The 12,329-nt window shown below is 42.6% G+C and overlaps 1 protein-coding gene across 23 annotated transcripts in view; it reads right to left on the bottom strand.

The window, feature by feature from the left end:
- Window positions 1-469: 469 nt before the first annotated feature.
- The window catches only part of LOC139367032 (erythrocyte membrane protein band 4.1-like 3a), an 86,318-nt gene continuing 74,458 nt past the window's right edge, over window positions 470-12,329 (bottom strand). For 13 of the 23 annotated variants that reach the window (XM_071104953.1, XM_071104952.1, XM_071104955.1 and 10 more), the window contains 7 exons: window positions 11,326-11,445; window positions 9,944-10,552; window positions 7,539-7,673; window positions 6,447-6,545; window positions 4,369-4,449; window positions 3,566-3,682; window positions 470-1,794 (listed from right to left, as the gene is read on the bottom strand). In XM_071104953.1, the coding sequence (XP_070961054.1) occupies window positions 3,572-3,682; window positions 4,369-4,449; window positions 6,447-6,545; window positions 7,539-7,673; window positions 9,944-10,552; window positions 11,326-11,445 (1,155 nt within the window). In that variant the 3' untranslated portion in view covers window positions 470-1,794; window positions 3,566-3,571. The remainder of the gene's footprint in view (window positions 1,795-3,565; window positions 3,683-4,368; window positions 4,450-6,446; window positions 6,546-7,538; window positions 7,674-9,943; window positions 10,553-11,325; window positions 11,446-12,329) is intronic. The other 10 variants (XM_071104962.1, XM_071104960.1, XM_071104958.1 and 7 more) reach the window with 5 other exon arrangements.

Here is a 12,329-nt window from a genome sequence, read left to right as displayed (position 1 = left end):
ATCCTTTGAGCAGGGCAATCACAAAGTAGTCTGACTGGAAGCCTGAATACAGGCCCTGGTTTCTGACTGGTTAGGTTCCTCTTTAGACAATGCTGTTGTGGAACTGAATTATCACATGACCAAATACTGCTTCTCATACGAGTCATTCAAAGTAACTGTCTTGCTGATGGTCATTTGGCTTGGTTATTATTATTCGTCTGTCACACAGAACCAAAGTGATTTACACCACATGTAACACTTGACCAGCCATTTTTTCACACCTTTCCTTTCAGCTGGGTTCCTTCCATCAATAATTAGCTAATCTTTAGAAGAAAAGAGAGGAGTGAAAGTGGAATTTATGGTCTAGTGTCACTTAAACTTGTAAAAGTCATTACCTTACTGTAAATGGCTTCACTGTAGAGTTCCTGCCATGAGTTTATGAAAGCATAACAGAGATCGCATTTCAGTGATTGACAAAAATCCAACCCAATGTATTTATCATTTTATTTATCTTGTGGGAAACACATTCAACATGGATGATTTTGCAGCTGTTGAGTTGAGGGGAGTGGGATCAGAGGCATCATGCTCCTAATATCTGAGGGGGAACCGATGACCAAACATATGTCTTATTTTTTTATGTAAGACACTACTAATGATTCATTCTCATCCCAGTTGTTTACATTGAGGGGAACATGTCACCTCAGGTTCAATGAGCATGATGCCCCTGTGTTGGATGGCCGCTGACACATCGGCCTTGGAGAAATAAAACACACATTGCAGGGTTGTAGTGGAGGTTGTCTGTCCGTTCTTCACAGTTTTAAGGCTTGGATGTGCCACGCAGGGATAAGAGGTGCATTCTGGGTATGATTTAAGAATGTGCAAGACTGTCTTAAATGGCACTCTATTCTCTACATAGTGCACTGCTTTTGACCAAAGCCCACTATATAGGTAATAGGGTGTCATTTCAGATACAACCCAACAAGAACGTTCAATCCACCGACCACTGTGTGAATACATATATTATAAGGGTTTTCTTGATCAACTCGGAAGTCACAGTAATGGAGTCTGTTTAACATTCCCTTCTAACGCAATTCTACGAGATCTTGCCTCATTATACTCATCTTTACTTTGTAATTGAAGTAAAACCAAATGAACATATTTACAATTAAAGTAAAAACAACAAAATCATCTTTGAGGGTATATGGTCTACTAAGCAAATGTACGTACCAGTACCATACATATTTTGTTTGCCTTTTTCCAGGCAATACTGTATGTAAAATGGAATAAAAATCAGCATTGGGATAAATAAGGGGACGTATGGCAAGATGAATGTCACATCTATTGCATGGATAAATATTGTGCCATCATACACGTTCAGTCTAGCTACTATTATTGTAGTTCGATAATAAATAAAACCGAGTATACTATCATAACTCAAAACTCTCATGACATACATTCTTCTCCCTTCGAGCCTGAGTGCACAGGTCAAGTAAAACATGTATATAATTTGATATTTCCTCCAATGTATTTGTTTTCTCCTTTACAAAATGCAGAAATGATCCCTTTTCATGCAGTATACATGTTCCAATGAAGGGCTGGCCAGCTTTGGAGGTCTGTGTTTGCCAGTAGTGTTGGTGAGTGTGGGTTAGGTTAGTCCAGTAGTAGTCAGACGGAGTAGTATAGTAGTGTCCTCTACAGTGGTGTGTTGTCTGTTGGCAACGTCACTATCCTGCTTGCATCTCATACTCTGAAGAGTGTGAAGTAACGTTAACAGAATGCCCCTGAAACGTCGGTGAACCCAGTGATCCTTCAATCCTGAAAAACAGAAAGGTTATCCTTATAGAACACATGCTTAGATGAAACAGAATGCTGAGCATTCACATTCTCTAACATCTTTTTCAGAAGGATGGAAATGAAATACATATTTTCTGTTTCTGCAGCTACTATGGCTGAAGATAACCCTTATGGAAAAACCACATAAATTTTTACGTGAACACACGTGAAGTGTTCCATAAACACGTTTTTATGTTATCACATGTGATCTTAATGTGAAGTTAATGTGATAACGTGACAACATGTAAAGCAACATGAAACTACACATTTAAAAATGTGATCGCATGTGCAGTGTTTCAAAAACACATGTATTCACATGATTTTGCATGTGAAATCATGTGATTTTCCTGTAAGTGGAAGAAGCTGTTATGGCTGGAGATTAAAAGCAGAGCACGAGAGGGGTCCTGTGAAAGACAGTCAATGCTTTGTCTGTTATCGGCAGAAAAAAGCTTTTTACATCTAAACTAACACTTATGAGACACGTACAAACACAGCATCATACAGGCTGCATGCTAAGACATGACAAAAATAAATGAAAATGGTCAATGCACAAGTCTATACAGCCCTTGCAAAGCAAACACAAGCTCCGTCCAGTAACATGCCTATGCTACAGTGTACAGAAACCTTGATAAGAAATGTAAAATGGTGTCTCTTTCCTCAGCATCATGCCATAACAATAACCAGAAAATAATGACCAAATCAGGTAATGTTGCTCAATACACTCTCGAAATAACCCTTTATTTAATAGGAATGAGACAAACTGGCAATTTGAAAACCGTATTGTCGGTATTTCCAGTACATTTTAAACAGTACCAGAGACGTCCAGCAGACAGCACTATAGACATCAATCAAAACCCACCTCTAAATTTTGACAAAAGAGAGTAAAAAGAAAATGCACACACCAATGAGCAAATGCACAATGTTTTAATTGCTTATGGTCAATAACGGTATTAGAAGCTGAAAGGAAAAAGCAAACATTAGCACTAAAAACATTTCTAGAGCAAGCATTTCAGCGACAGAAGCCAGCCATGGAAGACTATACTGGATATAGAGACTCCATCCACACAGAAGGAATCACGATACTGAGCGGGGCACAGATGAATGTGGAGTGAAAGCTGAAAGCATAAAAGCTAAAAGCAGCCTCAGGTTAGTAGAGCTAGCTGAGTGTCAAGCAGCCTCAGGTTAGTCGAGCTAGCTGAGTGTCAAGCAGCCCTTGTTAGTCGAGCTAGCTGAGTGTCAAGCAGCCTCAGGTTAGTCGAGCTAGCTGAGTGTCAAGCAGCCTCAGGTTAGTCGAGCTAGCTGAGTGTCAAGCAGCCTCAGGTTAGTCGAGCTAGCTGAGTGTCAAGCAGCCTCAGGTTAGTCGAGCTAGCTGAGTGTCAAGCAGCCTCAGGTTAGTCAAGCTAGCTGAGTATCAAGCAGCCTCAGGTTATTCGAGCTAGCTGTCAAGCAGCCTCAGGTTAGTCAAGCTAGCTGAGTGTCTAGCAGCCTCAGGTTATTCGAGCTAGCTGAGTGTCAAGCAGCCTCAGGTTAGTCGAGCTAGCTGAGTGTCAAGCAGCCTCAGGTTAGTCGAGCTAGCTGTATGTTAAGCAGCCTCAGGTTCGTTGAGCTAGCTGAGAGTCAAGCAGCCCTATCGAGAAGGCGGTGACTGAAGACAACCAAGGAGCCAGAGGAGGGATGAGGAAGGAATGGAGGGAGGTCAGTGTCCTGTCAGCCAGCCACACCCGTCACTGACCGACCGACGTTGTCCCCTTACCTGCGGTCATTCTTCGCCCTCCTCGGGCGTGATCTCAGTCTCTTTGTGGACCACTACTTTGGTCACTGACATGTCAGGGTGCTGCTCTTTGGCCTCTTTTATGGCCTGAGCCAGGGCCTAAAAACAGTACGCCAAACACCCCATGGAGGGAAACAGAGAGGAAGGTGGAATGGGTATGATCAGAATCACAAGTGTAAGGGTTGGACTAGTCACAGTATGTGTTTGTGTACACCTCAGTCACTGTGTGTTTGTACACGTTCGTCACTCTGTTTATACACGTTTGTCACTGTGTGTGTACACCTCCCGGTCACGGACCTCAGCTGTTGAACAACAGAGCTTTAAGTCACTTAAAGGCAAAGCATCTCTCAACACAGTATCCAGCAGGCATAATATGGACAATTATTTCAAATTGACGTCATTTTCTGGTGGTAAACTGTTATTCAGGTTGAGAAACGGCCATATAACCAGATTGCAACCAACTGGTTTCTGTAGCAACCAGGTAAAGACGTATTGTTCATGACAACATTAACACGTGAAAGAAAAGATGTCAATTTGTTATCTAGTCAGATTACAACCAGATAAAGGACGTATTTTTCTGGTTGCTAAAAAGACAACTAGTATACAGCCTGACCATGACGTCATAAAAGACACTTTAATGATGTTATTGCCCGCTGAGTAAGGAACCCAATATTATCAGCATTGTATCCAGGTACCACCTGTGTTGTTAAAATAGCTCTGCCTATTTAATAGCTGTAAGGCTACTTGCATGCTAAAGGACACACAGTGTAAAAGTGTCTTCCTACCTCGTCATGGTCTATGTCTGCATCCCCCGAGATGACGATTCTCTTCTCGATCCTCGTTTCCGAGATTCCTCCTTTCACAGTCTGGTAAAAAAATCAAATGTCATTTAAGGGGACATTTAATTCAAGGAACAACTAAGTCAAACTATATTTAGATATATTTGGTATACAGCATGTGGGAAGCAAACGCCAAGCTCAAACCAAATGAGCCATAAGAACCACCTTGGTTAAATTCTATAGCTACACCACTAACAGACTAGTAATATCCATATCTTCTATTCCAGGCTTCCCCAACTGGTTCCCAGGTTTACTGAGCAATTATTTCATTTTTTGTTTTGTTGGACATTAAAAAAAAATGGTAAAAACACCAGCAAATCAGCTTCAAGTGATTTTAATTTAGGAAATCTGTTCCAAAGTATTCCCATGCATAATAGAGATATACATGTGATTGTATACAAATGTAGGCAAGGTTTGAAACTAATCTGTTTGGGCTTCTTGCGGTCAATTTGCAATCTACAAATATTTGTAATTATGTTCCGGACCCCTGACCATCCACTCAAGATTTTTTTTTTTTTATACTGAACACAAATATAATCGCAACATGTAAAGTGTTGGTCCTATGTTTCATGAGCTGAAATAAAGATCCCAGAAATGTTCCACACGCACAAAAACCTTATTTCTCTCAGATTTTGTGCACAAATTTGTTTACATCCCTGTTAGTGACCATTTCTCCTTTCACAAGATAATCCATCCACCTGACAGGTGTGGCATATCAAAAAGCTGATTAAACCGTATGATCAATACACAGGTGCACCTTGTGCTGGGGCCAATAAATGGCCACTCTAAAATGTGCAGTTTTGTCACACAACACAATGCCACAGATGCAATTGGAATGCTGACTGCAGGAATGTCCACCAGAGCTGTTGCCAGAGAAGTGTTATTTTAGAGAATTTGGCAGTACGTCCAACCGCCCTCACAACCGCAGACCATGTGTAGCCACGTCAGCCCAGGACCTCCATATCCAGCTTCTTCATCTGTGGGGTTGTCTGAGACCAGCCACCTAGATAGCTGATGAAACTGAGGGTTTGCACAACTAAAGAATTTCTGCACAAACTTTCAGAATCCTATTCACGGAAGCTCATCTGCATGCTCGTCATCCTCACCAGGGTCTTGACCTGACTGTTTGATGTCGTAACTGACTCCAGTGGGCAAATGCTCACCTTCGATGGCCACTGGCATGCTGGAGAAGTGTGCTTTTCACAGATGAATCCCGGTTTCAACTGTAACGGTCAGATGGCAGACAGCATGTATGGCGTTGTGTGGGCGAGCGGTTTGCAGAGTGCCCCATGGTGGTGGTGGGGTTATGGTATGTGCAGGCGTAAGCTATGGACAAAAATACATTTTTTTTATCGATGGCAATTTGAATGCACAGAGATACCGTCACGAGATCCTGAGGCCCATTGTTGTGCCATTCACCCGCCGCCATCACCTTATGTTTCATCATGATAATGCACTGCCCCATGTTGCAAGGATCTGTACACAATTCCTGGAAGCTGAAAATATCCCAGTTCTTCCATGGCCTGCATACTCATCAGACATGTCACCCATTGAGCATGTGGGGGATGCTCTGGATCGACGTGTACGACAGCGTGTTAAGAGTTCCCGACAACATCCAGAAACTTCACACAGCCATTAAAGAGGAGTGGGACAACATTCCACAGGCCACAATCAACAGTCTGATCAACTCTATGTGAAGGAGATGTCACGCTGCATGATGCAATGGTGGTCACACCAGATAATGGCTGGTTTTCTGATCCACGCCCCTACCTTTTTTTATGTATCTGTGACCAACAGATGCATATCTGTATTCCCAGTCATGTGAAATCCATAGATTAGGGCCTAATGAATGTAGTTCAATTGACTGATTTCTTTATATGAACTGTAACTCAGTAAAATCTTTACAATTATTGCATGTTGCATTTAGTTGATGATCCCTGCTCTCTTCACTCATGCCCCTATTCATTCATGCTCATGGTGAATGAGAGTGGCACCCCACTGAGGCCGGGTCAGGTAGTACCTACCTTGGTGATATGTGTGGTTGTTGTGGTGCTGGTGGTCTCTGAGGTGATGGTCTGGGCGCTCATCAACACCCCCGCCTCTGGATCAGTGTCAGCGTCACCCTGGCACAAAACACAGACACAATACATCCTCTCCATTGAGTGCTTCAAAGCTGGGACTGAGACTGAAAAACAGGTCATCAAAAAGAAAGGAAGACCAAGGAAGGCACTCTTCATATAATTAATTAAAATGCCTTTATTTGTATGGCATGTTCAATAGAAACAAAGTTTTACATTAAAAAAACAACAACTTTGTTTCTATTGAACATTCTATTGAACATGCGTGAACACTTTTATATGAAGAGTGCCTTGGTCCTCCTTTCTTTTTGATGACCAATTCACCCCTTTTATCAAAGAGCACCTTCTGTCTACCAAAATGTACTATTGTGTACCTTAGTAGCGCTTCCCTTCCTCTTACTACGAGATTGAAAAACAGCCTCTATCTCAAGGCCATTAGACTGCTAAACAGCAATCACTAACTCAGAGTGGCTGCTGCCTACACTGAGACCCAATCACTGGCTACTTTATTAAATGGATCACTAGTCACTTTAAACAATGCCACTTTAACAATGTTTACATATTTTACATTACTCATATCACATGTATATACTGTATTTTATACCATCTACTGCACCATGCCAATGCCGCTCGGCCATCGCCCATATACTTATATGTACATATTCTCATTCAACACTTTAGATTTGTATGTATTAGGTAGTTGTTTGGGAATTGTTAGATTACTTGTTAGATATTACTGCACTGTAGGAACTAGAAGCACAAGCATTTTGCTACACTCGCATTAACATCTGCTAACCATGTGTTTGTGACCAATAGCATTTGATTTGAAGAACAGGGTCGTGTTCATCTGGCACCAAACGGAAGAAAACGGACTGAAACAGAGGAATTCCCTGGGCTCTTTTTTGTTTTCTGTTGCAAAACTTTTAAAACGTTTATATTGTGTGCCCTAATGAATGAGGTTGAAAACATTGGAGTAAATGAGAAGAACCAGTACAGGAATGAGCCAAAACAACCCTGTCGTTTTGTGAGGACCTTTACCTCCAGTGACCGGTATGTGATGGTTTTCATTTCCGTGTGTATTACAGGTACGTCCTGGGGCACCAACATCTCTGTCTCCTCCATCACGTCTGCCCTGTTGAAGGTCAGGACCTCTGGAGACTCCAGCGCAGATGTCTGAAAGAGAGGAAGAAGGGTGAAATGGAGAGAGACAAAATGAGACTGGTGCAGAAAGTTAGATCTTTATACCTTATGGTCTCACGCTAGCGTACATCTACGCACAAACATGTTCATGACCACACACACAATTACAATTTCACCACCTGTCTACAGGACATACACAAGCAATTTGTTTATTGGAAGGTTATAGAAAATGCAGGAGAAGAAAATGGGGAAAAAAGCTTAAAGAAAAGATTCAACCATTTTGAATATGATATTGTTTTTGTGCATCTCTGAGCAATGTTCTATCACTTCCCTGGGACATTTCATATGTATTTTTGCTATTGCCGTTTTAGGCAGGCAGAAATTCTGCCGGTATGACATAGCACTGCGATGAAGTCACTCTCACTAACCTGGAAGTTAATCGGAATACAACTTTTAGATTGTGAAAACATCTGTCATACATGTCAGATTTCAATACTGGCCGATGTCAAACGCAGGAGGTTGTCTTCTTTCGAATTAGCCATTGATCATATTTTTGATATTCCTACCTCAAGAAATGTGTAATTTAACGGAGGGTCTAGCACATTTCTCCTATTTGTCTGCCTCTTCAGTCCAGGGTGCTTTGCATGGTGCTGTTGCATGGCCATTGCGAATGTCAGACTCCACCCTGAGGCACATCGATCTACAGGTTGAACATGGTGAGGTTGTAAACTCCTAAATTGATAGGGCAGTTTGTTTCAGCGATTTTTGCAGCTAACTAGCTACTTCACATGCCGATATTGACTTTGATATTATTGTGTGTAGCTACGTTGGCTAGCTAGCTAGACAGCCAGCCCTAAGAGAGAGCATTGCATTGTAGGTTTTGTAGTCGACTTAAGCTGCAACAGATTTCCATAACGATTTTCACGTTGCTACCAACCTTTTTATAACAATAAAATATTTGTTCACAAAAAATATTGTGTTATTTAACGCTGTAAATTATAGTAATGAGTGGTTTGGGGTGGAATTTTCCTTTAAGGAAAGTCTGAATAATTGTGGATCATTCATGAGATGCATGCTCTCTCTGATAAAATATTTTTTTTAAACTTCAATAAATGAATCAACATAAATGATAAAATCCCAAAGCACAGAATAAGGGAGAATTTTGTGTTACAAAGAATGTAAGAAAATGTCAAATGTTTACAATAACAACATGTTTTCCTGATGAAAGAGTTGTGTATCACCCAGGTCCCTTTGGACCCTGACCAAAGAACAAACGCAAAGAGATTTTCACTTCAGCCAGTCTGTGTCATGCATGACAGAACTCAACAGTGTTCACCACTGAGTAAGTCTTATTTATCTGGATGTGTGGAAGCCTATTCATTCATTTTGGAGAAGGCCAAATTGGTCTACCTGGCAGGATTGTACGTATTTCTAAACTATTCCTGTTGCTTTCACTGAAACGGTCCATATCATTGAAATTGGCTGTGGACTTCAAACTTAATCGATAGCAACAGACTGCTATCTATTTAAGCTGTGCTTCTCATAGACGCGTGTCCATAAAACATTTAAATTATTGCCACTCATGATTACCACAAAGGTAATCTTTAGGAACATTGGGGAAATGAGGCAGTACTACCAGGAAGGGATATGCACCATTTCCACTGTGAAACTGGGTGTACATGTGCAGGTCGAAATATTCAAATTGAACGTTTATATTGTCGCTCCAAGAACAAACACTAACAGGCACACACACACCTCCCTCTATGCAATCTTCCACTACAGTTTTCAATACTGCTCCTGGGTAATACATATACAGTAGCGTGTATCTGCAGCTTGCAGTATTTACAACCTGCCTGGCCAGGGTATTGATTTCCAATAGAAACACCAGTGTGCAGAAACAGGGACAGGAAACAAGGTCGTTGTCATCCCCACCTGCACATCACTACACACACAGCTCCACAGGCTGTAATGGCTGACTGCTGTTATTGGTGAAGAGGAGGGGCAGGACTGGGAGAGTTGGATGGCTTATCCAGTGGTAATACTGCTTATTACAGGCAAATTACAGGCAAATGGGAGGCCAATAATTGGGATAATTTTGGGAGGCTCGATTGATATTACAGGCAATTGTGAGGGTTAGACTCGGCTAGATTGAGCACTTTCTAAGTAGCATGGACAAAAAGGAATGTGAGACCAGGGTAGTTTCAGCTAGCTTTTCCAGTGCTAATGTAGGCGAGGGGGAAGGAGAGTTGAGGAGGTACTTATGGGACAACTAGGGAAAAGGTTGGGGCTCTTTGGGGTGTTACCTCTGAGTGAGCTCTAGCAGCAGCTACCTCCCCACTGAGACTCTGCCAGGATGCTCCTGTAGGAGAGGGGGACACAAAGCGCCCTCTCCAGTCCAGGCTGTTCTCTTTCTCCTCCTCCTCCTCCTCTGAGACTGACCTTGTGGACACCTCTCCCTCTGACGGACTGTCCAGCCCCAGGCCTCCACCTGAGCCTGCGGTTGGAGTTTTCTCCTCAGTCTCTGTCTGATTCACCGCTGCCCCTACAGCTTCGTCCACAGCGGCCTGGGCCGCGGCAGTCAGGGCAGGCCCCGCGGAGGCTATGCTAGCGGCGCCGCTAGTGTCACTCGCCTCGCTGGGCGTGTCCGAGTCATCATGCATGAGCGTCCCTGTAAACCCAAGCACGGACTGAGGCCCATCATCCTTTATCCCTCCCAATGAATCTGTCTCTACCTGCTCAGGCTGCTGACCAGCTTGTTTCTCCATGTCGTCAGGCCGGTCGTCAGGCTGTTTCTCCACCGGCTGCTCCTGGTCCTCTGCCGGCTGTTCTTTCGGCTGATCCTCAACCTCTTCTGTTTGCTGTGATGATACCACCTCTGTCTGCAGCACGATCCGCTCCACCTTCTCTGTTGTCTAGCAAAGGAAACAAACAAGACGTCACAGTCAGTCTCCTTGAACCTGTGTGGGCACTTCAATTACTGTAGGCCTAGAATGGAATCAAATGCTAAAACAATGACAAATAGCATGATTGTGTTTCCATACAGCAGGAAAGGGTTACTTTATATGTTAGTACCGACGTGATCTTCTGAATGCATGTTGTCATTTAACATTGGTTTCATTGCATGATTACTTTGTTTTCCACTTTGAGGTATCGAAATGTTCTAAAAGATGAGTAGGGTGGAAAAATCAAATATGCGCCTCAATAAAGCTCTCACACAGTCATAGGACCATGTGGTACATCTGTCTAGACAAACCATGTCCTCATAAAGCTGTCCTAAATCATGTGTCCTCATAAAGCTGTCCTTAACCATGTGTCCTCATAAAGCTGTCCGTAACCATGTGTCCTCATAAATCTGTCCTAAACCATATGTCCTCATCAACCTGTCCTAAGTCATGTGTCCTCATCAACCTGTCCTCTGTTTTAATGATCGGGAGGAAGGACGGACGGACTGATAGGGAACAGGCAAGTGGCGATGACAGAAATGCCTGACAGACAGCAGTGGCTAGAGCGACAACATTTCCTCAACAACAAGGACAAACAGTATAGATACTGAACAGTTCTCTTACAAAAGAGATGTTATCTCAATGTGAATAACCTGTATATGTAAAGTTGAAAACAAATAAATTATAACTGCTGTCATCCCATTTGTTAAGTTGTATATTGTCCATAGGGCATAAGAGGCCACCTTGAGCAGGGCCTGACTATGGGCAGGCGAGGCAGTCCAACCCCGTGTGCTCGTCTGATATCGGGCCGAATGTAAGAGAGCGGTGAGCTCCGGGGACATCTCCTCAAAGGTCGGCTTAGGCTGAGCAGACAGAGAGATGGGGAGAGTACACACACAGGAGTAGAAGAGAGAGACACACACACACGCACACACACAGTTAGATACTGTACATACAAAGGAGGAGAGACACAGACAGACAGGCCTTTGACACAATGCCCAGACACAAGCTCAGGGGATGGGGGTTTGTGGGGATTATTCATAAGAGCATTGAGGTGAAGATTGATCGCTAAGAAGGGTCATTTTAGAAGATTGGGTTTGAGAAGATAGAATACTTTAAGAACTCTTAAGAATCTAGAGTGATTTCAAAGGTTTAAAGTGATCAAATGACAGTGTTTTCAAATGTGTTTTTTAATCCATGTTTGTATGCTATATTACGCAAATCTGAGGAATTGATAGAAACACCACCCTGTGACATATCAATCACTTTACTAGAGCTTTTATACATTTATCGCACTTCTACAAAATAGTGGAGCATCGTCAGCAATTCAACTTTACTAGGGAGACCTTATGGCAGCTCAGTACTTGGCTTTCATCTATTGAGAATGTCAATCACAAAGGCAATAGATGAGACAGACAAGTATGTCTTGTGAGTCGGGATGTCTCCTCTTATGAATAGGGCCCATATCATAATCTCAGATCAAGCAGCCGAGAGTTCATAGAGGGCATACCAAGGGAAGTCAAAAGTAAATGTGGTAGGGCTGAAGCAGTCAGTGGCATATAAACCATAGTATACCGTACCGTACCATAAGCCAAAGTGTAAAGCATTCATTTGGTGTGGCTAGCAGCATGGGGAACAAGCATAAAACGAAACACAATTTCATTTACATTGAAATGAAAGGGGTAAACAAATGCCAGTGCCCATGAGGCAGCAAGTTTGGCTTAGGAAAGCAGTAAACAAATTACAC

The sequence above is a fragment of the Oncorhynchus clarkii genome, chromosome 15, assembly GCF_045791955.1.
Source record: "Oncorhynchus clarkii lewisi isolate Uvic-CL-2024 chromosome 15, UVic_Ocla_1.0, whole genome shotgun sequence".
Classification (NCBI taxonomy): domain Eukaryota; kingdom Metazoa; phylum Chordata; class Actinopteri; order Salmoniformes; family Salmonidae; genus Oncorhynchus; species Oncorhynchus clarkii.
This window is presented reverse-complemented; position numbering and strand designations above follow the sequence as displayed.